Below are 27,311 nucleotides of genomic sequence, written 5' to 3'. Positions count from 1 at the left end.
CCACCAACCCCTCCCGGAGGGGTCGGGGGTCACTCGGCAGCGACGCCTGATTCTCTTGTACCCGGACCGTCAACAACCGTCACTGAGCGTGCCGGGACGGGCCCTTGTGACGGGCCCGCCGCGAGAACGCGCGCCAAAACGCGCAGACTGTTGTGAGGTCGGCCGTTGGGGGGCCTTGGGGACAATTTGAGGGGTGGCGTCCGGAGTGTGTATATATGTTGGTTTTGGGGTGTTTATTCGGGGGGAGCGCGTCGGGTTATTTTTTTTCTCTCTCTCTCTCTCTCTTCCTGTTGTCATTCTTGTTAAGATTCTCTTGTTCTTGTTAAAAATTACGCGAGGCACACACACGGGGTTTTCGCGAGGAATGCACCTTTATTCACGTTTTTTTGCAGCCAGGGACGGCTGCGAGCTGTACAAGGGGGGGTGATGTAGAGGTGTAATTGCGCATGGTTACGAATGTTGAGGTGTGATTATGCATGGCCACGGATGGCCAACAAACACAAGGGGCGGGGTTACGGCCGTACACAAGGGTGGCGCTCGCACCGACGTCCAAATGTGCATCCCCCACGGGCCCCCCCTCGGGGGGAGTCCTATAAAAGGTGATGAGCTCGAGGGCTCGAGGGGGGGACTCAGCTTTAACCAGAGAAGACGGAAGACCTGCTAGTGTAGGCCCCAGAGCTCCCCTGGCTCGCTGTTCTTATAAGGGCCGACCAGGGCAAGCCGGTGGCGTGGCCCCGAGAGCCCAGACGAAGCTGGTCTGGTGACTCAGGGAGCCGGGATCCCAGCTTAACCAAGCTGGGACAGATAGCCTCCCCTAGTCCCGTAGTGGAGGAATTGGTATAGGTTAGAGGGGTTAGCTGTCGAGAAATCCCTGTAGCCCAGTGACCTGTAATAACTGTGTTGGTGTAATAAATAAGTGTGCCTCCGATCCTGTCGTCAAGCCTCCATATACTTACTACACATGTGCAGGGGTGATTGTCACTCACCATTCAACAGCCCTGTAGTTCCACTTATTGTCAATAGAGTGCAGAGGCGTTACCTCGCCAGGGCCAATGCCCATGGGCCAGAAAGAGGCCAACGGCAGATCCCAGTAAATGGATCCTGGGACACATTCCCCAGGCCCCCGGGTGGGGGGGAACGGGGGAATGATGTCACCTTCCCGGATTGCCCAGAGTGTTCCAGAACGAGGGCATGGCTCGGGCGGAGCAAGCCACGAACGAGTATATAAGCCAGAGCACTCAGAGCTCTGGCTCAGTTATCTGCAAACTGAAGACCGGGCTGGAGAATAGGACCCTGGACCCCAAGATCCGCAGTCCTTCTAAGGGCCGGAGTTCAGTGAGGCCAGTGGTCAGGACCCACGGACCAGGAGGTCAGGGTCAGTTAGCCTCCCCTAGGTCCCAGCCGGAGGACGATAGGGAGCGGGTTACCAGTCTTAGGTCCCGCATAGTTCGGAGGCCATAGCTCCCTAGGTATCGGGTGAAGGGACCGATATACCCTTCATGATAGGGACCCTGTAGTAAAGACAAAAAACAACGTGTTGCCTCATAAGAAGTTTATTCGTCAGTATTTACCACACTACACATGTCAGGGATCACATCCTTCACAGATGGGATCAGATCACGAATTATATGTACTGTGTTGAATCGGACCTGGATCTGGTTTGCTCATGATTTTGGAAATATTTTTGGTGACCCCTGCTATGTATGACAAGGTGATGGTTTTGATTGGGTCCTCAGGTGGTTCTCTCCCCACGGTTGGGGTGACAGCTTTACGGATTGTGCAATCCGCATATCCATTCATCTTGAGGGCTTGGTGTACGTGCTCCAGTTCACTGGCTAGGTGGTGATGATCGTAAATGCAACAAGCTCTATGGTGTAAAGTTTTGATGAGGGAATTCTTCTGGGCTGGATGGTGGTGGGAGTCAGGTCTTAGATAGGCATCCGTGTGGGTGGCTTTCGTGTAGACAGTGTCCCAATGAGCCATCTGGTCTCTTTTCGATTAAAATATCCAAGAATGGTAACTTGCCATCCTTTTCCATTTCCATGGTGAATTGGATGGCTGGGTGTATGGAATTGATGTGGTTGAAGAATTGGTTCAGAGCTGGCAGGTCATGTGGCCAGATGACGAACGTGTCATCGACATATCTCTTCCACAAGGAAGGACGTAGGATGGATGTCTGGATGGCATCTGTCTCAAAATTTTCCATGAAAACATTTGCTACCACTGGAGATAAGGGAGAACCCATTGGGGTACCTTCAACTTGCTTGTGGAATGTACCATTCCAGGTGAAGTGTTGGTGAGGCAGTGTCTCACCAGGGCTGGTACAAATAAACTATTTTATTTCACAAGGTAAGGCACACTGAGCTACATAGCTCTTTTTTAGAAGTGACCTGGTCACAAATGATAGCTCATTAAAGTTGCTTATCAAGTAGAAATTTATATCAATTAAATACTCTAAACACATGTGTAAGTATGGAGGGGAAAACTGGAGGACCTGGAGAAAAGTTCATGTGACCACAGGGAGAACATTGAAATTCCATATATACAGGCATCAGGGTCGGGATCAAACCCACGACCTCCTGTATACCAGGCGAGGTAGTTAACATCTCATCACCGTGGCGCCCCTCAAGGAGAGTCCAGGCTGTGTGTTGCAGCAACATGGGAAGGCCACACCTGCAAGCAGCTGATTTTAGCTACAAATAAATAAAATAAAGAGTATAAACGATTGTAGTATAAAGTAAAAAAACAATCATACATCACAAATAAAATAGAATAAAGGTAAAAAAATACACAGGAGTAGCAATAAAAACGTGCCCGTGTCCCCTGCTGAACTGGCGTAAGCCCCCTCCTTCTGTACCTTCAGGAGCACCCTGGGTACCAGGGGAAAAGCAGACAAACAATAGATCCGACCCTGCCCCCATGGCCATGTCACTGCATCCATGGCGAAAGCGTAGGGCCAAAGGTAGTGCAACGCATAATCGAGCAGCTTTGCATTGTTCACAGCAACCCAGTCGGTGGCAGGCAACCAGAAGCGGCTAACGCGTGGACCAAAAACCACCGGGTGTAGAGACCATTCACCAGGATCTATTGACTACCTGCTTAGCCGCTTGCTCGAGACGACGAAGCGCAGCTGAATCAGCACTGAACAAATTGTGCGGAGATTGAGGACATTGATGCTGGAGGAGTATTTGTCTGCAGGAGCCCCTGCACTGCCTAAGGCTCAGAGAATGCGCCCCAGCTGAGCAGGCAGGCGTTCGTCTCGACCACGAGCTGCTCATTGAAGAAGCCCAGAGGCTCCCTCTGGTTGAGATCGGCTGCAAGGGCCCAATAGTGGAGGTCCCTGATTTTGTCTGGAGGGCCACAAAATGGCCCATAGTGCCCAAGACAGGGTCCCTTTGGTACACTGAGATCCCTGGATGAATTGCGCCTTATAAATGTCAATTGTTATTATTCTTGAGCAAAAAGACCATGGAGGGCTCACACGCGTAGACAAACCAAGGGAGGACATCGACCGTGATGCTGGCCGACGAGCACCAGAAAAGACCGGGCTGGGCCACCATGAGTGGAAAACAGAAAAACGACCAGACCGGGCATAGTGGCTATCTTCTCGGGTGTCATGAAAGCCCGAGTCTGGACAATGTCGAGAATAGTGCTCAGTTGCTCGAGTCATTGCGAGGGGGACAAAAGACAATTAGCCCCATTGAACGTAAGGCCGAAGAGAACGATGCGGAAACGTCAGTGACGACCCATCATGCAAAAGCGCATAAAGCAGTGGTGGCCGGCAAGAATGGCCTAAGCATCATTGACAGCCCAAACCTTCACAATCGCCCGTATGTCGGCCAACCTTGACACCTCTGTTTCCAAGGCCACTGTCAATGCAGGGGCCTGTGGTGTACTGGAGTTGACCCAGAGAGGACCGCGGAGATGACCATGGAACTCCCAACACACAGCCTCATTCCAAGAAGCCAAGGACCTACTTGTCCTGAGTGGAGAATGAGAGAAACGACCCACTTGCTGGTAAGGCACTGGAGCTACTAGCGCCTCAGGGCCCCCCTCACTGTTGGAGGACAGGGGGACAAGAAGACTTGTCATAGCCACCTGAGAAGCGAACTCGACCCCTGGGTTTCCCTGTCAAAGGCCCGACCCCTCCAGAAGGGCTGACCCCCTTTGACCAGACTGGTGGGCATAGGGCTAAATGTAGGACTGGGTACTATGAAAAAACTAGGTAGGCCATGGCCTTCTCCAGCTGCTCACTCTCCTTGAGGGCATGGGCCTCCTGGATGTTTTTTTCCCAAAAAGGAACTGACCCTCAAGCCAGTGAGGCCTTCATAGTCTGCAGCGTGTACAAAAGAGAACAAATGGCAGTCATCACGACAACCATATCCATTCCAATTAACCAGGTAAAGGCCAGCTTAATAATTGACCTTAAGACTTAACACTGACAATGTTTCCTTGTATGTTACATACACCGTGGCCTGGACAGACAGAGAGACTGCCTTCTGAGCCTCATTGTTAAGCAGGGCTGTCCACCGAGTCAGGAAGAACCAAAGAGAGGTATTCCCAGGCAGCGTGCTTATGAGGCAAAATGTGGCAGAACCACTAATAGCTGCTCGCGCTGGTCCTCAGACACAGCATAGCTCCAGTCCACTGATTTCAGTGACCGTAAAGCATCTAATCGGAAGTTCAGCAGAGGCAGAGGAACATAAAGGGGGGAAGTTTGTTTCTTCCTCTCCTTGTCTTTCTTGGACTTGCCCTCCGTGACCACTGAACTCAGGAGCCACAAGCCCTACGGATAAAGTGGTGGATATAAAAATCCCCCCCAGTCTCAAAGGCTGAGGAAGATGAGGCTGAACCTTCCTGCGAATCGGAGTTCCCCGGGAATTGTTATTTTTTATGGTTCAAAAAATATATCTTTTGTAATTATAATTATTACAAGTAGCCTCAGAATCACTATTTGGTGGGATTTTGCATGAATGATGCAATAAATATTTTTTTAAATTTTTTATCATACCTATCTGAAGAAAAAGAAATCCCTTGCCTTGAAGATTCAACTTTAGCCATAGCCTTCATCTTCCTAGCCCGACTGCCCCCGAGGCTTCTCTGCGATTATTTTTCTTATGTGCATTTTTTTCTCATTGTTTATGTATTCCTTTTTTTGCTAATTAGTGGGGTTTTATTTTTTTATTTTTTGTATGAAACTGGATAATGTATGCGCAGTGTTGTGGGATGAGATTGCATGAATGATGCAGTATAAAAGCAAATTATAATTATTATTACCCGGAAGGGTGCCTGTGGTGCTTGGACTTGGTCCTGGGGGGGCAACCCGGACAGGGCTGCCCTAAACCTGGCCTCCACAAGTACAAGCTCGAAAAGAAATCCATCCCAGTCAAGATTAGATGGCTGCTCAGACCAGGGTCTTCTGAGTCGCCCTGGGGAAACCTCTTTCTCCAACCCTGCGCAGGAGTAATGCTGGGTCGGGAATTCCTCAGGCGCATCTTGGAGGGGCTCCTCAAGGCCTACTTATCCTGGGCCTGGCTCTTGAGACTAATTTGGTCGAGAGATCACGGTACAGTCAGTTCAGTAGGGTAGAGTATCGGGGTCAAAGACCACAATAGTGCAGGTACTGTAACCGATAAATTATGGCGAACACAGAATATCGCGGTTAAATGAGCACTGCAACCTGCAGTGTATCGCGGCCACAATCACCGCAGAACTGCAGGTTTTCCCAATGCGGGGCTAGTGTACAGAACGGGGCTTCCGCATGGAGTTTTTACATATTAGATATCTTGTACTGGCGTGGATATGGAATGTTTATTCCTTAAGAACAGTTTGAGTCTGGCGGTAGCCACTGAGTGAACAATTTTTGTTTAACACTTCAATTTTGGCTCTATTTAAGCTCTGAGAAAATGTATAAAAGTCTGGACAATTATGCCGGCACACAATGGCCAACTCCTCTTCGAATTACATCACAGGCACAGCCATCACCGCCGCCGGTCGATGTCCCTCGACGCCGATGACAGGAATGGTGGCACAAGGCCAGATCCCGGAGGTGGGGAGTGGTAGTGGGGGGGGGATGGTGGGGGGTGTGGGTACTCGTGCCCTGGATGTCATCGTTGAAGGTGCAGTATATCTCGCGGTATTTGCGCATGAGGCGGACTCTGCATAGCATCCTAAGTTTAAAGCAGGCCCGTCAAGATTCAAACCGGGCTATGTCGCCACCCATGATGAAGCTTGCAAAGATCACGAGACCACTCAATGGACATTCACGGTAATTGGCCTCGTACCACAGGAGCTCTGCTGAGCGCAGAAGAGCGTGCAGCCCTCACCTTGACCATGAGGCCGTGCTTGTCGTACATCCACACCTGCCCGTATGCGTCCACGGGTGGCACGCCCTGCTCCGTGAGCGCCATCACGATTAGATTTGCGATGCCGGTGGCCGCCTGTGTGAGATGAGGGGAGGAGGGAACGAGCACCCGTGTGAGAGAGCATAGGCTCGTGAAGGACGACGCTACTGGGCAGTTGGGAGGCAGCCGCCCTCTAACACCAACAGAGGACAGAGGAGCGAAACTCATAACAACGAGCATAGTGCTGGGTGACTAAAACGCAGCAAGTTGGCAAAGTGGGGAGCACAGGTGGTGCATCTTTCAGTCATCTCAGTCAACCCATAGCACCTGTGTCTGTCCCATGACCTCCAGCAGGCCTCCGACACTTCACGTGGCCTCAAAGTGCACGTAGCCTGGCACAAGTGCCGTGGTGACATTACCACAACTTAGCGGCTGTAGCAGTTATATACTGGTTTGTGCATGCTCCCGTTTGTGTGGGTGTTGGTGCGCTGGCCGGCTCCCCACCTCCCCGGCGCCGAGGAAGAGGAAGCGGCTCTGAGACAGCGTTGTCCCCGTCACCTTCTGCGCTGCCAGCATCCCAGCCAGTGCCACCGCTGCCGTTCCTGCACCGCAGGAGGTGGAGAGGGAGTGAGGAGAAGACCGAGTCAGGATCGGCACACGCCACATACAGCGGCACGCTAGGCACAGCCATCACCGCCGCCGGTCGATGTCCCTCGACGCCGATGACAAGAATGGTGGCACAAGGCCAGGTCCCGGAGGTGGGGAGTGGTAGTGAGGGGGGGACGCTGGGGGTGTGGGTACTCGTGCCCTGGATGTCATCGTTGAAGGTGCAGTATTTCTCGCGGTATTTGCGCATGAGGCGGAATGCGTTGTGGTTCCCGAAGTCTTCAAACTGGATCAGGGTGTTGTAGCCGTACCTGCGTGGCACAAGGAAAAGGAGGGAGAGAAGGAAGAGGAGAGTAGGAGGGAGGGGTCCCGCAAGCCGTGTTTCATTAACGAGTCGCTCATTTTGCCAACTCACATCTCGGTCAAATGTGTTAGCTTTTGAATGCAGCTCCCCGTCTAACACGGCTCCCGTCCTCCAATATGGCTCCCGCCCTCCAACGCGGCTCCCCCTCTCCAACACAGGTCACTCTGTCCAACACGGCTCCCCCTCTCCAACATGGCGCCCCCTGTCCAACAAAGATTCCCCTGTCTAACACGGCTCCCCCTGTCCAACCTGGCTCCCGCTGTCCAACACGGCTCCCCCAGGCAAGTCGCTGTCACGTGACTCACTTCTCGACAACGGCCTCCATGAACTCGTCGATGAGCTCATCGTAGCACTCCGAGCGGTCGCGCTTCTGGTAGAGCCCCATGTAGAAGGGGTCCTCCAGCAGGGACTGGGGTCACACAAAGGGGTCCTTACAATCAGACAGGGTCCTGGCCATACACACGCGAGGTCCTCACCACACACGCGCGAGGTCCTCACCACACACGCGCGAGGTCCTGACCACACACACACGAGGTTCTCACCGCATACATACAGGGCCTCACCATACACACGGGGGTGCCTACCACACACACAGGGTCCACACCACGCAGAGGGGTGCTTACCACACAAACACCGGATTCTCACCACATACAAATGGGGAACCACACCACACACACAGGGGTCCTCACCACACACACCGGGGTCTGCAACTTCTTCTCACTTACGTCACTCTAACGCTCCTGTAACCCATAACCCCAAAACTAGCAACAACCCTAAACCCAACTCCATCCCAAACCCTAACCCCAACTCTAAATCTAATCCCAACTCTATCCCCAACTATAACCGTAACCCCAACTCTGGTACCAATCATCGGCAAATCCAATCAGCTTCACACCCTTTTGTACCACATCAGTCCATCTCTTCTCTAGCCCGTGTCACATCCATTTAGCCCTATCTATCCAGCCAAACAGAAACGGCTTGGGCATGCAGTGGCTGGGCATGCGGGCTACATGACCCAGCCAAGGCAGCCTCGCTTACCGGAGGCGCTCACCGATGGGACTTTTTCCAGATCTTTCAAGGATCTGTAAACTTCTTACACAATTCAGTTTGGTTAAACCCAGGATGGATCGTAGGCAGATGAGCCTGAATGTTTCAAACCGGCACAGATGTTCCTTTAAAGGGCTCCACATTTCGCAAGCATAAAGGAAGGGCATGACTCTGGTAAAAAAACCCCAGAGCTTTGTATGTAACGACAGGCCAGGTAGCTTCCACAAAATGTTACGCTGCTGAGAAAAATATAATGCCGCTCGATTGATTCGGAGTGAGACATCAGCTGCTAAACCGGAGTTGGCCATAAGCACATTGCCTAAGTACAGAAAATGATCCACTTTCTCCACAACTGCCCCATCACTCTTGAGGAAGACCGGCGCAGATTTTGTGGACTTGTTATCAACCTACGACATAGTCTGAATAATGGCTTGATGTCAAAGCTTGCAAGGACCATTCCTTGCATCGGGGGTTTACAATTGTTGTCATATATTGACCGCCGTCTTCACCGCTGTCGGAATTCTTTTTCGATCTTTCTGGTCTGCTAGACTGTGGGTCATTTGGTTCTCACTACATCAACTTTAGTGATCTGAACTGTCCTGGACCGACCGGTACAGTGATCTCGCCGAGATTATCGACAGTCAAAGTTGAACCCAACATGTCATTGGCGAAACATGTCACTCGGAAAATATACTGGATCACATCTTCACATCCGCCAATGCCATAGCTGTGACCAACGTAGTTATCGAAGACGTATTTCAGATCACAGTCTCGTGACAGTCCAAAGTGGCATTACCGATTATTCGCCCACCCGTCACAACGATATCATACAGAGACTGCAAACGACTGGATCACGATGCTTTCCATCAGAAGATCCGGTTATCATCGATGTTTATAAATTCTGCATCGACTGTCGATTAATTTGCAGCTCAATTATAAAGTGACATCACTGCTGTTCTTGATGAACTGGTGGCCATCAGAACAAGCACAAAGAGAACGGGGAAAAAAGTGCGTAGTAACTAGCTGACACCGGAGAAAATCGCAGTGAAACATACCCGGAGGAGGCTGAAGTATCTTTGGAAGAAAACTGGTTCTAAGACTGTATAACTCGCTTACACAGCCGCCTGCAGATCTGCCAACCGACTCATTATTGAGTCTTGCAGATCGTTCTATGCTCTGCACATCTTAGAGTCGGCTCACGACCGCTGTATTCTGCTGTGTGTAGTGAAGGTTCTGCTGCACTCCAATCACCCATAAACTTGTCAAACTGGTCTGTGCACAGTACTTGCAACGTTTTTCACCAATAAAAAAATCCACGATCAAGACGGTAGTTTCTAACTTGAATGCAATACATTCTCCTGGTCTGCAATATGACTTTGATCAAACTTGAACCAATGCAAAATTCGAGACCCTGGTACCAACGTCAGTGACAAAGGTGTCAATGTTCATCGCACGGCTGCCAAATCATGCTTGCGCCACCGATTGTCCACCTGTCAAATATTTCACTCAGCCAGGGCTGTTTTCCAGACTGGTTAAAATTGGCACAGGTGTAGTGACTGTGAATGTCACTGTGTGGTGCTGGGCTTGCGAGGCCACGGCGGATAATGTTGTCATTATGTGGAACCCGGTTACTAGGCGTAGTACCAGCCCTAGCGGGGCTTGGGTGAGCGCTGGTTCGTGCAGAGGCATCACGTACAGTGTGCGGTGCGGGCTCCCGGTGAGGGAGCAAGAGAGAGTGTCAGCCAGTCAGGGTTACGGTGGGGCATGATACGCTGGTTGACTTGCCGACACGTGACCAGATGATATTAGAGGGGGGCCACCTGTGGACGGGGGCCGCTGGGTGGTCATGTGGTATAGAAGAGCTCTCGGGAGCCTTTGGGAAAGGGCCAGAGAGATGGAGAAGGTGGGCGGGGCGAGAGGCAGAGCCAGCCTCAGCCCGGGCCGATATAACGGGGGCCCCGTGTGGGGCTCGGGGTTCTTGACTGTTGGTGAGTGAAGATCCACGTCGGGTTGAAGAAGCCTCTAGCCACGCGGTCCGGGACCCAGCTCGTGGTTCGAACCGGGATAGCGGGACCGTGTCTAGTTCTGCCGTAGTGTGGTTAGATGGGCGTTCAACACCCGAGTGTAGGTTACGTTATGTTGTGTTGAGTTGATGTAATAAATAGTGTTGCTCCCAAGACAATGTCTGCGACTCAGTTGGACTCAATACACAGGTAACACCGCTCCTGACAAAAGTTGGCTTGAGCCATAGTGACCTCGCAAACTATCGCCCGATCTCAAACCTGATTATTATTTCAAGGATCACAGAGCGCCTTTGTCTGAAGCGGTGAATTCCTGATGTCACTGCGATGAGCAGATTCGACCCATTACAGTCGGCCTACACGGAAGTTCCACAGCAATGAGACAGCTCTAATAAAGATCAATGATGACCTCTACAAGATTATGAATTACCGGTACGCCACAGCATTGGTTGGCCTCGATCTCTCAGCAGTCTTCGACATCATCGACCATGAGATACACATCGTGCGGCTAAGGTCAAGGTTCGGTGTATCAGGTATGTTATTGGGGTGGATTGAGTCATACCTACATGGTCGATCACAGATTATCAAGCTGGGTGATGAAGAGACATCGCCTATGCCGTACCTAGTTGGTGTATCACAGGGGTCCGTCCTCGGGCTCTTTCTATTTTCAACATATCTCCCTGATGGCCGATGTCATCTCATTGCAAGACATCACGTTCCATCGATATGCTGATGATACACAATTGTACACCGCAGTGAAGTCAAAGTTAGATATGGAAAGCCACGGTAATCTTGAAGATTGCACGCGAGCGGTGCCCGTGTGGTTATCACGATTCAAAATGCTGCTTAATCCAGGAAAATCGGAGGTTTTGCTGGTTGACACTTGGGCTCAGGTGAAAAAAAAATGTGGGAGCAGTAGGAGTAGTGGTTGCAGACTCCAGGATTCAGTTTTATACTCATCTAAAGAGCCTCGGCACCATACTCAACCAGAATGTCATTTGATCACCACATGCAAAATATCGTCAGGTCCTGCCATTTTAATATCAAGGCTCTAAGACACATTCGGCCACTATTGAGTTGTGACATAGCCAACACAGTGGCATGTAGCATAGTATCGACAAGGCTTGATTATTGCAACTTACTACTGTACGGGACGTCTGGCAAATACATTAGCGTGTTTAACACGTAGGCTCTCTGCCTCTACACAGCCTGCGCCGGCATCCGCCCCCCAAAAACGTTGATTATGAACATTAGCGTGTACAAAATAATTTCGCACGTGTCGTGACGGGGACTGCAAGATCCGACCATGTCCGTCCGGTGCTCGCTGAGCTGCATTGGCTTTCGGTTGCTAAATGAATACATTATAAGGTTGCACTCCTTACACACAAAGTGCTTGCCACAAATGAACCACAATACCTTGCTGATCTCATCAAAGAGCATAAACCATCACACAAAGTCCGGACATTCTAGCAGTGACATTTCGCTAACTATCAAACAAAGACTGTCACTGCATCGCGCGTTTTCAGATGCGCTTCTGCAGCCATCCAGAACGCTTTTACTTCCGATATTAGGAAGTGACTAGAGATATGCACTTTCTTTTATCTAGATTGAAACCGATTTCTCTAGAACTGTTTTTCGTGTTTAGGTTGTTGTCCTTCCCCCTGCACCTCCAATTCTCACAGTTGGATACGTATGGTGCGAAATAAGTTCAACATTCATCAATGCATACACCTCACCACACAAACAGGGTCCTCACCACACAAAAGGGGACCTCACTTAACAAAAAGGGTCCTCACCACATACACAGGAATTCTCATCACACACAAAGGGGCCCTCACCACACAAACAGGGGTCCTCACGACACACAGGGGTATGCAATTTATTCTCTCATGGCGCTCTAACGCTCCTGTAATCCCTAAACCCAAAACAACAACCCTAAACCAACTCCATCCCAAAACCTAACTCCAACTCTAAACCTAATCCTAACTCTATCCCCAATAATAACCATAACCAACCCCAACTCTATCAACACTCTCCCCAACCCTCACACTAACATTATCCTCAACTCTATCTTCAACTATAACCCCAACTACAGCCTTAACCCGAACCCAAACCCCCTAAGTCCCTTGCCCCCCCACATTGCCCCAAGTTCCAGCTCCTGTGTCTCTCACACATCTCCATCTGCACGCCCGCCCTGCGCAACCCCCCCACATTTCCCCCGTCCTACCCCCCACAGTGCCACCCCCCACACACCTCGTTGTCAGTGCCCACGTCGATGCACACCGGCAGGCAGCACTCGGGGCGGATGCCGGCGCAGGCTGTGTAGAGGCAGAGCTTCCCCACGGGGATGCCCATTCCGTACACACCCAGGTCTCCCAGGCCCAGAATGCGCTCACCGTCCGTAACCACGATTGCCTGCCGCCACAATACGGCCGGGAACAACCACGATGATGGGAACAACCACGGCAAAAAGATGATCAAATAGCATTCAGCAATACGGCCACCACCGTAACCACCAAAACCATGACCACCATAACCACTTGCATAATCACCACCATATCCCAACACCACCACCATAACAACCAGCACTATAACCACCACCATAACCACTACTACCACCACCACATCCACCCCACCACCACGAGATACACCCCCACCACCATTAACAATAACAGCAGCTGCCATTCGCCTGTGCAAGGAACTAACTGATGTACCTTGAGGCCCCATGCAGTAAAAATGCTCGCTTACAGGAAGTCACAGGACAGACCCAGGTGACATGGGTTGACTGACTGAGATGATTGGCAGCTGCACCAGCTGTGCCCCCTACTGTGCCAACTTGCTGTATAACCAATGCCGACATGAGCCAGTCCTGAACCTCACCCATTTCCCTCAGCATCAGGAGGGGGGAGATGATACCAACCCCACCTGCAAGCGATTTCCAGTTGCTACTGTGGGCTTGAATGGGGTCCTAGGTGCACACCAACTACCGCAGTGGAAGAATGGCAGGTGCATCTTACACATGACATTCCGATGGTCAGTGGGTAGATCAGCTCAACGGTAGGTCCTGGTGTCAATGACATGAGCCGCGGACCGGTACTGGTCCGTGGCCTGTTAGGAACCGGGCCGCACAGCAGGAGGTGAGCGGTGAGTTCGCGCGTGGCCCGCCCATTATTTTATTTACCACTTCCGTCCGCGCCTCTTTCCCACACTGCGCACTTGTCTCAGTCACAGTTTTGGTAAGTCCACAAGCTAACCCTAGCCAAAATGAGTAAAAAACAAACGTCGCTGGAGAGCTTCTATTAAAAAGGGGAAAAGACCCAATGATAACCCCCCCCCCGGTCCGTGAAAAAATTGTCTTCCACGAAACTGGTCCCTGGTGCCAAAAAGGCAGGTTTTATTGCTTGGACCCGACATACATCCATGATGTTGTGTGGTTATGCCGATGCAGGAACATCATGTTGAAAATTACAAGCCCATGGGCTGCACAAAAGTCTAGCAGCCCGCTACTGTTATTATTGAGCTGATCTAGTCCATGCCTTCCAATCACTCCAGCCCAGGTGTCTGTATCATTATCCACTTGGGCATTACAAGTACCTTGAACAGGAGGATATAGAAGGCATCACACTCATTAGTCTTGCTTGCATCCCTCCTCTGATGTTCATATTCGGTGGGGGCTTAAGCAACCACCACCACCATTCCTCTCCGCTTGTTCATGGGAGACAAGCACACAGCAGCCTGGGACTCACAGCTTTCCACAACTTACCTCCACGCTCCCACACCCCTTTCATTCCTTTTTTTTAAAGCAATGCCACTCCCTGTTGTTTAGCAGTTTCCTGCCCCAAGCGGAGGACTGTCCACCCCTCGTGGTGACTGGAGCCAAAACCAGTCCACCAGACCTCCTGTATTCCAGAGTTCCAGGTGGTACCAGTCCATCTCCTGAAAGAAGAATGGCAGCCTCTCTTCTGCAGCGAGAGTTCGAACATTCCACGTGGCCAACCTCCGTGTTCTGGTATTTATTGAAAAATCCCGAGTAGAGGGGTAGAGTCTGGCTCTGCCAAGAGGGGTTTTGCTAGAAGGTGTTGTGAATACCTATTCCTCTGGGAATCTCCAGCACAAGCTTAGTTTGATGTTTCTGTAGTAAGTTCGAGGAGACGAGGTCGGAGTTGAGGCACACTCTGTTTATTTACTCAGTGACAGGCACAATAGTTGAAGGGGTAACGGCCCCTTCACCCGTACTATGGGAAACCCACCCTAGTACTAAGCCCTCTGTCCTGTTCCCCAGTCCTCCTGTAATGGGCTACGGGAGGCCGACTGATCTGGCCCTGGCAAGCACAGATCTCGGCACCAGCTAAGCCGGCCTTGCCCTGACAAGGGCAGAGGTCCGGCAGCTCTTGGGCCGTGCCGCTGGCTTACCCAGCTCGGCCCTGACAAGGGCAGCGAGATAGGGGAGTCCCAGGGCCTAATCTCCGAGTCTTCGATCTTCACTGGTCAGCTTCGTGTCGAACTGCCTCGAGCTCTCTGGCTCCCCGCCTTTTATAGGGATCCCCTCAGAGGGCCGGGGGCGTGGGGGATAACGGATGCGGACGTCGGTGTGACCACCCGTGTGTGTGAGTGCAGACACCCCTGTGTTTGTCGTCCGCTGTTTCTCCCGTAATAACCCCTACATTTCCACCGTGGTATTAGGTCGAAAATAGTTCCAGGTGGAGGGGGTTACCAGCCCCTCGCACACACTGATCTAACTACATACAAAAATCCTCTGTATAACCTTACAAGAGACTGTTGGGGCAAGCGCTGTTAGCGAGTATCTATGAAGGCCGGAATGGCACACGAGGGGGTGGGTGGCCAGCACCATGCCTTTGTCTCCCTAGTGGTGATGTTTACACAACCACACCAGGTACTCATTTGAGGCTGAGTCGACCTAGGGAAGGCCAAGGATCGGTTTAGATATTCATCACCGATGTTTGCCGTTAGCGGGAATCGAACTCGGGTAATTGGGTTCGTGGCGCACAGCTCAATAACTACATACACATATTGAAAGACTTACACACCCCCCACTCACCGTCACCTCCACCAGATCTACCCCACCGCTCCCACCCCCACACGTCACACACCCAAACACGGCACCATACACCACACACCACAATACACACACCACCACATTCACAACATACCACACACACTGCAAGCATAAAACCACCGCACAAATAACTTCACACTACCGCACTCCACCTCACACCAGTGTACAATACACTACACATATGTAATGGTGTAAATTATGCAGGGGACGAGTTGACGGAGGCAACACATTTATTTATAACACTCTACAGTAACAGTCAGCTATACAGCCTAGGAACACAGCCTACGGCTACGCATGCCTGACACCGGCTATGCTCTCAGGTCCTCCGGCTATGTAATTTCTAGAGGAGGCTATCTGACCCGACCTAGCCAGGGTACAGGTCCCAACCACTGGCCCATCGGACCCGGGCCTGATAAGGACGTCGGGCCGGGGATTCCCAGGGTCTCACCACTGAGCCACACAGAGTCCCGGCCCTGATAAGGGCGGCAGGGCTAGGGGTCCCAGGGTCCTATCTAGCTTGCTCCGTCTTCCTTCTGCACTGGCTCCAACAACTCCCAGAGCTCTCTCGCGCACCGCCCTATATACCCCCTGCCCCCGAGGGGCAGGCTATATGCGGACGTCGATGTAGCCACCCCATGCACGGACCGTGATGTAGACACCGGCTACATAATGGCTCGCTACACCCCAGTACGTACCACCTCTACACATAGATACAAAAACGAACACAGAACAACCACATCACCTATGCCAGGCTAGAGACAAGGAGAAAGACCCCCATATAGGCTAAATAGAATGTTCGGGGAAAGTGCTGCTAGTGAGCACTTATGAAGCTGAGTCGACATAGGGGAGGCCAAGAAACAGTTCAGATAATCGCAACTGGTGTTGACCGTGAGCGGGAATCAAACTCGGGTTGCCGGGTTCGAGCACAACGTGCGAACCACTGCGCCAGCGTTCCCCCTATAACCACCACCACCGCAACCCACCACCACAACCATAATGACCCCCAATATGACCATAACCAGCATCATCACAACCATAACCATCACCCCCACCACCATAATCACCACCATAATAACCATCACCATCACTTGTGTTACCTTAACTTCAGGCCGGTGCCAGTTGTCGAGGACAGAGCGGACATGGCCCTTGTCGTTGATACTGATGAATAGACCCCTGTGGGAAAGTGAATACATGGGCCGTTACTCAGGTTACCCAGGGTGCGGCGATTCAGCTGTCGCTCCACCACCACCACATCGGTAACTCTCACACGCTAATCCCGCATATCCACTCACAACAAGTCCATTCCCCAGATGGCCAAGTGGCTGAGACGTCAGAGGGCCAAGATAGCGCCACTGACAATTAGATCCTGGCATGAATCTGGGCTTTGGCCCCGCTCAATGAAACCGTTTCCCAGTCAACCAGGGATGATGACGGGAACGTGGGTGTCCACTGAATGTGGCTCAACTTGAGCTTTGGTCGTTAAAAACCTCAGCTGGACTTCCATGTGCAAAACACCGATCTTACAGTGCAGCATGCAGGGGTGCGTGATCCCCTCATGAGTAGGTGGCTAAACCAATGCCACTTGGAGGGTGTTTCACAAGTCTGTGAAGAATGTCTTGCAAAGCCGACCTCTGGCACACAGGGTTTGCGCTCTGCAATCCCGTAGCTTAGGTTATGTGCCCAATAGAAGGAGTTGTGTCGTGGCTGTCACAGCGCCCCAACCTTAACCCCCATTGTCCTTTCCCCCGTACCTCATAGTGCTGCGCTGCCACAAGCCCCACCACTACCGCACTCATGTTGCCTCTCAAACTGCCATAGCTTTAGATCAGTGTTGCCAAGCCTCACGGGGAAATGCGGCAGCGCTGCCTTTAAATAAGCCAGCCCCACACCAGGCCCACACCAGCCCAAGTCCATCTCTAGAGGAAGGGGTGGGGTTACAGAAGTTGAACTTCCCTGTTAATTTATGTAAATGAAAGCAAAGAGTCCAATAAGTACAGCAGACAATACAAATGTAATGGTGCGGAAGCAGCCAAAGGCCAACTAGTTGCAAAACACACAAGTTTTACAATCACCATACCACTCATCGGTACCGCAAGTCTCATCTGTTCAGAAGTGAAACCCCGATGAGTCTCAAGTTGTATCATTTTCATGAAGTGTACATAAAATTTTTAAACATACGCGATTTGGTGGACACAACAGGAGCTTAAGTATTGATTTGTTTTGATCTGCGAGTTCCCCTGGATAAATCCTCACGATGAAGAATATCACTGACAAGGCTGTCCAGGGTGTCACCCCAAGAATTCCATGACCCTACCCTGCCACGTCGCAACCCTGCTATGACCCTACCCTGCCACCATATCACCCTGTTACGATGCCACCCTGTCACGACGCCACACTGCCAAGATCCTACCCTACCACGTCGCCACCCTGGCCACATCACCACCATACCACGTCGCCACCCTGCCACGCCACAACGACTCCACCCTACCACGTCGCCACCCTGCCACAACCCTACACTGCCACGTTGCCACCCTGCCATGACCCCACCATGCCACGACCCTACCCTGCCACGTCGCCACCCTGCCACGCCGCAACAACTCCAGCCTGCCATGTCACCACCCAGTCACATTGCCACCAAGCCACCAGACCCCTATATGCGGATCTGTTTCAGGGGTCAGATCCCAGAGGTGAACAGGCGGGGTGTCTTACTTGGGCCGGCGGAAGATGTGGCCATACTGCGAGCAGGCGAGCCCCACAGTGGGCGTGTACACAATGGGCATCAGGTGCTCAATGTCGTCCTGCAGGATGCGATAGAAAAGCTTCTCGTTCCGCTCCTGTATGCCCATCACATAGATGTACCTACACACGTCCCACACAGTGCAGTCAACACACACCGCAATATTAACACACACACTACATCACACACGGTGGAGTTAAAACACAAAGTCACATCATACACACCGCAGCCAACACCACAATTAGTGGAGTGATGAGGCAGTGGTGCTGCTGGTGAGAGTGGAGCAGCAAGGTCAGCGTTCATCTGCGCGTGGTGCACAGTGCAGGTTGGTGGCAGTCTGGTGCCATTCTGTGAACCGCCGCCACGCGGGGCCCCAGTTCGACTGCGACGGAAATTCCACTGCGTCTCTTCAGTCTACCGTTATGCCCGTTCGGCCTCATTCCACCCGTTGGCCTAAATCGAACGACTGCATTCAATTTGCATGAACCATAAACGACCGGTGTGTAAACGGTGAGGAATCATACACAGCTAAACCGGTGGTGATGGTGGCGACGCTGGACGTGGCCTGTGATCTAGCACGGTGGAGGCAGTGAGCATTGGTGGATCGCACACAGATTTTTTTGAAACTCCCTTCCCAAGGGGGACCGAAGAGGTGCCATACCCTGGCTTGCCAGGAGAAGGCAGTCCTGCAAGTAGACTAATTACCATCTGTTTCCATCCGTACAAGTACAGAGTGTTTCCTCTTCTTGGTTCTTTCGGTAAAGTCACGTAGAAGTGTTTCCTCCTCGTCATTGTGGGTTATCTTCAGGTGCTCCTGTTTCCTCCTACATGTATAATAAACACATCAGGAGCCTTCTGCACACGAAGTGTGTGCTGGGGCCCGGCAGCAGCATCAGCGTGTGGTCGAGCAGGCCAGCAGGCGATGGAGCAAGTGGGCGGGTGGGTGGGCGGACAAGGAGCAGGCTTTGGACTTACTTCTGCAGTGGCTCAGAGAGTCCAGCCAAGTTCTCCTTAAAGCGATCGGCCTGGATATCCTGGCTCTCCACTTTCGGGGGGATGAGACCCTGCAGGCCGAGGATCTGCCGCTCTGCGATTGTGAACGCCATGCCCTGGTATCGGCGCCGGATAAGGACAGCATTATGCAGGCACAGGCACTCATGCACATAGATAATCCCTCTTACACACACACACACGTTAGCTCGCAAAACACACATGTTCATACATGCAAACATAATAACACCCCATCGCTTTCACACTCACATCTGCTGCTGTGTCTTCACCGAACTCTAAGCGGATTTTGTTTAAAGCTAGCCTATCACTAATCTCAGAAAGAAAAAGATTACTACGATTTGAACTCGATAGTTTAGACAAGACTCTCTTACAATCACATTTAATGTTAACACAAAAAATGTCCCCTTCCGATTGGAACCGCATTGACAACATGACAGCTGCCTCTGCTGATTCACTGTCAGCCAAATGTAAAGCTAACCTGATCTCTAAATTCAACCTCCTATCAAAGAAGAAGCCAGAACCACACATCACAAACCTGGATGTTAACAAGATCGTTATCAATCAGAGTAACATCCCGATTTCGGACAATCTGAAAACAGTACTGGCTAAAGGTAAAACATTTGCTGTCACCCCTAAACATATACCAGTAGAGGATGTGATCTCTCAGGTCGATGTAGCCTTCAAAAGGCATAGGACACATCCAAGCGGACGTTGCGAGAGCTGAAATAGCCACTATTCTCAAGAATGCTAAGAAACCCATTAGCAACATTAGCAAAAACGAACGCTCTGAACTCGCAAATTTGAAAAAGAGGGATGATATAGTCATCCTCTTGGCCGACAAGGGCAATGCTACTGTCATCATGGATAAAAACTCATACAACAACAAAATCCAGGACCTACTCAATGATGGTAGTTACTCCAAAATTAAAAGTGATCCGACGAACAGCTTAACGACAAAAACCAACAAGATCATCACTAGTTCGACTTCCCTAATCGAACCAACCAAAAGTCCCTCCCTAAAACCCTCGGCTGCAAGACCTCCCAGATTCTATGGTCTTCCCATGATCCATAAAAAAGGTACCCCACTACGGCCCATCGTGTCCACGATCAACTCACTTAGCCCGTTTTCTATCGGATACTCCGCTTCCCTTCACTGGCAAGACCACCTCAGCAGTACTTAACTCAACCCAATTGTCTTCTTGGTTCTTTCGGTAAAGTCACATAGAAGGGAAATAATAAAATAATAAAAATAAAACATAATAAAATAATTCTCACGACGTTTCGGCCACAACGCAAGCAGCCGTCCTCAGGTGAAGAACAGGTCTGTCGGAAAGACAGCGTCTGAATGAGACGCTGCCTTTCTAACAGACCTGTTCTTCTGAATGAGACGCTGTCTTTCTGATAGAACTGTTCTTCACCTGAGGACAGCTGCTTGCGTTGTGGCCGAAACGTCGTGAGAATTATTTTATTAGGTTTTATTTTTATTATTTTATTATTTCCCTTCTACATGACTTTACCAAAAGAACCAAGAAGATGAATCCCTGCAGTCACGAAAGCTTTAAATCGAAATTCAACCCAATTGGTTTCCATGGTCAAGAACATTGTACTGTCTCCTGATGAGGTCCTCGTCAGTTTTGATGTGGTCTCTCTGTTCACCAAGGTTCCAGTGCCTGACACCATAACAATAATTGAAGACTTGGTCCAACATGGACTGAAACCGGATGTACCTGCGCTGGTTAGGCACTGCCTCACCAACACTTACTTTACCTGGAATGGTACCTGCTACAAACAAAATGAGGGCACCCCTATGGGTTCCCCCTTGTCACCAGTGATAATCAATGTTTTCATGGAGAAATTCGAATCAGATGCCATCCAGACATCCACCCTTCGTCCTTCTCTATGGAAGGGATATGTGGATGATACTTGTCATTTGGCCACATGGCCTCCCAGCATTGAACCAATTCCTAGCCCACATCAATTCCAGACACCCATCCATCAAATTTACCATGGAAGTGGAGAAAGATGGCAAGCTACCATTCCTGGATGTTCTGTTTGAGAGGAGGCCCGATGGCTCTTTGGGACATTTAGTGTACAGGAAGGCCACCCACATAGATTCCTACTTGAAGCCTGACTCCCACCACCACCCGGCTCAAAATAATTCCCTCATCAAAACACTATTCCATAGGGCTCATTGCATCTCAGACCTATACCACCTGGCCAGTGAATTAAAACATGTACATCTGGCCCTCAAGATGAACGGCTACTCTGACCGTACTATCCGCCAAGCTGTTTCTCCCACCATGCAGAAACAACCACCTGAGACTCCGATCAAAATCATCACGTTGCCAAACATAGCAGGCGCGACCAAAAATATTTACTAAATTCTAAACAAACACAAGATCCAGGTCCGATTCAATACAGTACACAAAATCCGTGATCTGATCCCATCCGTAAAGGATGTTATTCCTGACTTACAGTACCCCGGTGTTTATAAATTGAGTTGTACTTGTGGTGACTGCTATATCGGGGAGACGAAACGACATATTTCTGACCGAATTCGCGAGCACAAGTCAGATTTGAAACACGGCAGAACGAATTCTTCGGCCGTGGCTGATCATTGTTTCAACACAGCGGGTTCTCATGATATCGTTTTCTCCGATACCAAAGTACTCTGCAAACCTCCCGGACATTACCAAAGATTTGTCCATGAAGCCATCCAGATATACAAACATAGACACAACTTCCACCGAGAGGATGGTTTTAAATAAAGCAATCATTGGAAAGATGTCATCAACCAAGTCAAACTTTAACTACCTTATAATTGTACAGCTGTAACGGGTTCCGGAGACACTTGTAGAGGTAACTTCTTTATTACAATACAACACTCCAACAGTCCAACTCTCCAACAGTCCAACTCTCCAACAGTTCTGATACTCTGTTAGAGCCTAGGTACACAGCCTAGGTACACAGCCTAGATACTCTACTCTGGCTACGCTCTGGAACTCGCCCTCACAACGTCGTAGAGTCGGGAGTTCCAGAGTCCCACCACTGGCTCTCACAGCATCCCAGGGTCTTCAGATGGCTGGTCGTGGGTCGTGGGTCTTGAGTTACAACTGGGCCTGATCGTCCAGGTAGCTCCGCTTTTATGCCCAGTCCCCAACGAGGGGTGGGGCCGTGTGCGCCCCCAGATATCCCACAGAGCACACACAGCCCCCCCCCCCCCCTTTGGCGGCGCCAAGGGGATTAAGCGCCTGGGAACCCAACGCCTGGCGCCAAGGGGATTAAGCGCCTGGCCCGCCCAGGGACCCAGAGCCCCCAGCAGCCCCTCCCTTCTTATGTCACTACATTACCCCCCTCTATGTAGCCTCCAGCCGTCCCGGCTGTCAATAATTAGAAAGTTTAAATTAACGAAAGGGAGAGAGAGAAAAAAAAGAAAAAAAATACGCGAGCCTTAACAGGAAAAGAAAAGAGAACAAGAAAGCAACCATAAATACCATACCCAACCTGTACAACTTTACACTATATACAAGCATCAATCAACAAAAAGGTGAAGCAATGACACGTGAACAAACGACCCATGGCACACCTAGCCCTCCTCGGGATACGCATAGAAAACGGGGAATTAGCAACAACAAATATACAGATTCCGACGCGTTGGATGCACAACCACCGCATGGATGGCAGGGTTCCACACCACCCTGCCAGCCTCCCATCCGTCAGGTGGAGAGAAGGCGAAGACCAACATGTCGAGCATCCCTCTACACACACTAATCTGGACGTGTGTCTACGTCCCGGGTCGAGAAGTCGTACTTCAGGGCCGACCTATGTACTGGGCAAAGAAGTCGCACTTCAGGGCTGCTCCAGTATCTACATTTTAAAATATATGTATAAAATTGACATGACACAAACAAAATAAATCTGCCTGCTCCTGTCCATAAATGGTGGCCGCACGCACGAACCGCATCTCCAAAAGGCATCCCGTGCTTGCGTCCCAGCAGCCCTCAATGAGGACCACCACCGACATTACATGTCAACCGTTAGCACCCCCCGCCTTTCCAACGTGGCGTCTCCATCCTAAAACCGCGCACGTCGGCCATATCGGGGGGCTTCAACCCAGTCTCTCTCCAAGACTCGCATCGCAGCATATAGCTGTACCGACCGAGCTGAGACGACCCAGTCTCTCTCCAAGACTCGCATCGCAGCATATAGCTGTACCGACCGAGCTGAGACGACCCAGTCTCTCTCCAAGACTCGCATCGCAGCATATAGCTGTACCGACCGAGCTGAGACCCAATCTCTCTCCAAGACTCGCATCGCAGCATATAGCTGTACCGACCGAGCTGAGACCCAATCTCTCTCCAAGACTCGCATCGCAGCATATAGCTGTACCGACCGAGCTGAGACGACCCAATCTCTCTCCAAGACTCGCATCGCAGCATATAGCTGTACCGACCGAGCTGAGACGACCCAATCTCTCTCCAAGACTCGCATCGCAGCATATAGCTGTACCGACCGAGCTGAGACGACCCATCGTTCACTCCCTGCACAACATGCACCCTAACAACTGAGGGATACAGTCCCAACATAACGGGACAACTACACCTGAACACCACGAATCTCCAGCCCACTGTTTTAACGCGCCTCGGAGTGTTTCAATCTCCGGGCCGTCAGGTCAAGCCGTCAGCGATTCCATGACGGGACCACACTCTCCGAGCCATGTGAGCGCACAGCCCACTAGGCTAGACATGCCACGGAGTGTTTCAATCTCCGGGCTGTCAGGTCAAGCCGTCAGCCATAGCATGACGGGACCACACTCTCCGAGCCATGTGAGCACACAGCCCACTAGGCTAGACATGCCACGGAGTGTCTCTATCTCCGGGCTGTCAGGTCAAGCCGTCAGCCATAGCATGACGGGACCACAACTCTCGTGTTAGACACGCAACACCCGCTGGCCCATCCTGGTCAGGATCTGCATCCCAAGATATTTGAGAGCCAGCATGACAATTCCAAATCCTTGGCAGCATGTCATCATCTCAAGATAAATGCCCCATACAGTCTATACATCGTTAACAATGACAGCACAAGCTATACATTAACAATCACGAAGAAAGCTCAATACAAACCATACATTGTTAACAATCACAAGAAAAGTTTTGCACACACATTGACAACACTCACCAGCGAAGCTCCACACAGTTTACCTAACAACAGTCACGACTCCCCGACGACAATGAAGAAAATATCAACAAAAAAATCATTAATCCGGAGTGCGTAAATGTACGAAGTGTCAGGGGCCTGGTCTCCCGACCTCCAACCTTTGGCCAGAGCAGCAAAGGCGGCGACCAGCGTGTCGGTCGATGTGCCAGCCCTGGCGCCAGTTACAGTAAGAATGGCGCCCTCACTGTCCGGTCGCAGCACTGATGACGCGGTATGCTAGGTTGCAAACAGCTGTCACCCGGCGGTGAGGGACGCAGCGCTGATGACGCGGCGTTGCTAGGTTGCAGACAGCTGTCACCCGGCGGTGAGGGACGCAGCGCTGATGACGCGGCGTTGCCAGGTTGCAGACAGCTGTCACCCGGCGGTGAGGGACGCAGCGCTGATGACGCGGCGTTGTTCGGTTGGACAGCGCTGAGCCCAGAAGTGATGTCACTCCCAGCGGCCACTGCTCCCCCGGCAGAAGTAACGACACACCCGGATGTATTTGCGGCAGGAACGGCTGCCATCTTTGTGTTGGAGCCGGCGGAATGGCGCGGCCGCTGCGCCGCCTCTCTCCCTCCTGCCTCCGCCTGTGAGCGACGCATGTCGTCCAGGATGGAGACGGTGGCGTGGAGCAGCTCAGTGAGGCGAAGCAGCGCCTCCTCCATCGCTGCTCCCGACGCTGGAGAGGGGACGGTCGGTGGAGCAGACAGCTGTTCAGCCGGCGGTGCAGCGTCGCTGTCGGCCGGCGTTGGCCGCCCCATCGCTGCTTGTTCCTCGACATCGCCGTCAGGACTGAAGGTACGTGGCTTACTTCTTGTCTCCATAGCCACTTCTGACGCCAAATGTAATGGGTTCCGGAGACACTTGTAGAGGTAACTTCTTTATTACAATACAACACTCCAACAGTCCAACTCTCCAACAGTCCAACTCTCCAACAGTCCTGATACTCTGTTAGAGCCTAGGTACACAGCCTAGGTACACAGCCTAGATACTCTACTCTGGCTACGCTCTGGAACTCGCCCTCACAAGGTCGTAGAGTCGGGAGTTCCAGAGTCCCACCACTGGCTCTCACAGCATCCCAGGGTCTTCAAATGGCTGGTCGTGGGTCTTGGGTCTTGAGTTACAACTGGGCCTGATCATCCAGGTAGCTCCGCTTTTATGCCCAGTCCCCAACGAGGGGTGGGGCCGTGTGCGCCCCCAGATATCCCACAGAGCACACACAGCCCCCCCCCCCTTTGGCGGCGCCAAGGGGATTAAGCGCCTGGGAACCCAACGCCTGGCGCCAAGGGGATTAAGCGCCTGGCCCGCCCAGGGACCCAGAGCCCCCAGCAGCCCCTCCCTTCTCATGTCACTACACAGCCATATCCATTTGTCTTACTCCGAGTCTAATACACCACCAGCACTCGTCGGGTCACAAACTCCCCTCCCCGGCACCCGTTGGGTCACAAACTCCCCTCCACTGACATTACAAAAGAATATAGATGGTCATTTAGATGGTTATCTATCGGCTTAACTCATGCTAATCCGGTGGACAACCGTACACACTGCTTGCCACATGCCTCCCCCCCCCTCGACCCCCTTGACTCCTCGCCCCCCGATAACACCCTATATAAACACGTTGTCTCACATTAACTCTCTTCAGATGCCTCAGTAATTTTGCTGGAGCAGGTAACACCTGATGACGGTTGCTTGTGTTGCTTCCGAAACGTCGTGATTGAATTTATTTGTTTTCTCTTTTTTAACCTACGTGACTTTACAAAAAAAAAACAAAGAGTATAATAACACCCACCATTCACCACTAAGTGGCGGTGATGTCACCACTGCACCTGTGTCAGACCAGGTGCACTCTGAGGCCACGTGATGTGTCGAAGGCTCGCTGACAAGAAGTCACGGTGACAGACCCAGGTGCCATGGGTTGACTGAGATGATTGGAAGATACAGTCGCTCCTCGCTTAACGTTGGCCCGTTTATCGTTGTTTTGACGATGAATCACGACCCATGTACAGTGATACCTCGGTTCACGAACTTAAATCGTGAACTGACTCTGGTCGCGAACCGAATTGGTCGTGAACCGAGGCACATTTTCCCATAGGGTTCAATGTAAATCCGGTTAATCCGTTCTGACCTTTTTTTTTGGTTTTTGAAGCATCAAAATATGAAACAAATTACAATACACATTAGTACTGTACAGTATAGTAATGTATAAAGAGAGATCACTAACCTTGCTTGAGATGACTTCAGTAAGCACTCAAACGGGTGAACTGTACAATACAGTAAGTACAGTATTGTACAGTAGTGCAGTACAGTACTGTATGTGCTAAAAAGCACACCAAAAAGCAAAAAGTCACTGAAAGTGTCTTCACAGTACTCAGTACTTCTTTCTGTGTCTCTTATTCTCTCCACGATCTTCCTACAGGAAGTCACGACCATGTGACAGCCTGGAAATAGCATTAAAATGGCCGCGGCTCCTGTTCGTGAACCGAAGCGGAGTTCGTGAACCGGAGCATATTTTTATGAATTTTTCTGTTTGTGAACCGAGTTGTTCGTGAACAGAAGCGTTCGTGAACCGATGTATCACTGTATATGTAATGTGAGGGTATACCTGGGTGATTGAATGGTCACACCCCGTTTATAATGATTGGCTCTACCAGTCCAGACCCATAAGTGTAGGGGCGTGGCCCTGACGTAATGGGAAGGTGACACCTGGAAGATGATTGGCCTTGCTGGCTTTGGCCACAGCCAATGGGGGGGACGAGTTAGGGGCATGGTCCTGGGACCGTAGGATGGAATCTGGAAGATTCCAGGGAGGTTACCCAGGACTGGTTGAAAGGCACCACGTGACCCAGGGATTAGAAGGGGTGGAGACAGGTAACACGTGGTCAGAACTAGAACGAAGGGAGAAGCC

The 27,311-nt window shown here is 51.2% G+C and overlaps 1 protein-coding gene across 1 annotated transcript in view; it reads right to left on the bottom strand.

The window, feature by feature from the left end:
* The window catches only part of LOC133355232 (NAD-dependent malic enzyme, mitochondrial-like), a 66,465-nt gene that overhangs the window by 24,616 nt on the left and 14,538 nt on the right, over window positions 1-27,311 (bottom strand). Inside the window, exons 3-10 of the mRNA XM_061572600.1 lie at window positions 19,172-19,305; window positions 18,169-18,318; window positions 16,557-16,632; window positions 12,636-12,797; window positions 7,620-7,723; window positions 7,152-7,261; window positions 6,849-6,946; window positions 6,327-6,440 (exon numbers count right to left, since the gene is read on the bottom strand). Coding sequence (XP_061428584.1) covers window positions 6,327-6,440; window positions 6,849-6,946; window positions 7,152-7,261; window positions 7,620-7,723; window positions 12,636-12,797; window positions 16,557-16,632; window positions 18,169-18,318; window positions 19,172-19,305 — 948 coding nt within the window. The remainder of the gene's footprint in view (window positions 1-6,326; window positions 6,441-6,848; window positions 6,947-7,151; window positions 7,262-7,619; window positions 7,724-12,635; window positions 12,798-16,556; window positions 16,633-18,168; window positions 18,319-19,171; window positions 19,306-27,311) is intronic.

The sequence above is a fragment of the Lethenteron reissneri genome, chromosome 50 (assembly GCF_015708825.2).
Source record: "Lethenteron reissneri isolate LAM-NWPU_2019-01 chromosome 50, ASM1570882v1, whole genome shotgun sequence".
In the NCBI taxonomy this organism is placed as follows: domain Eukaryota; kingdom Metazoa; phylum Chordata; class Hyperoartia; order Petromyzontiformes; family Petromyzontidae; genus Lethenteron; species Lethenteron reissneri.
Note: the sequence above shows the minus strand (reverse complement) of the source record. Positions and strands in the feature narration are given on the sequence as shown.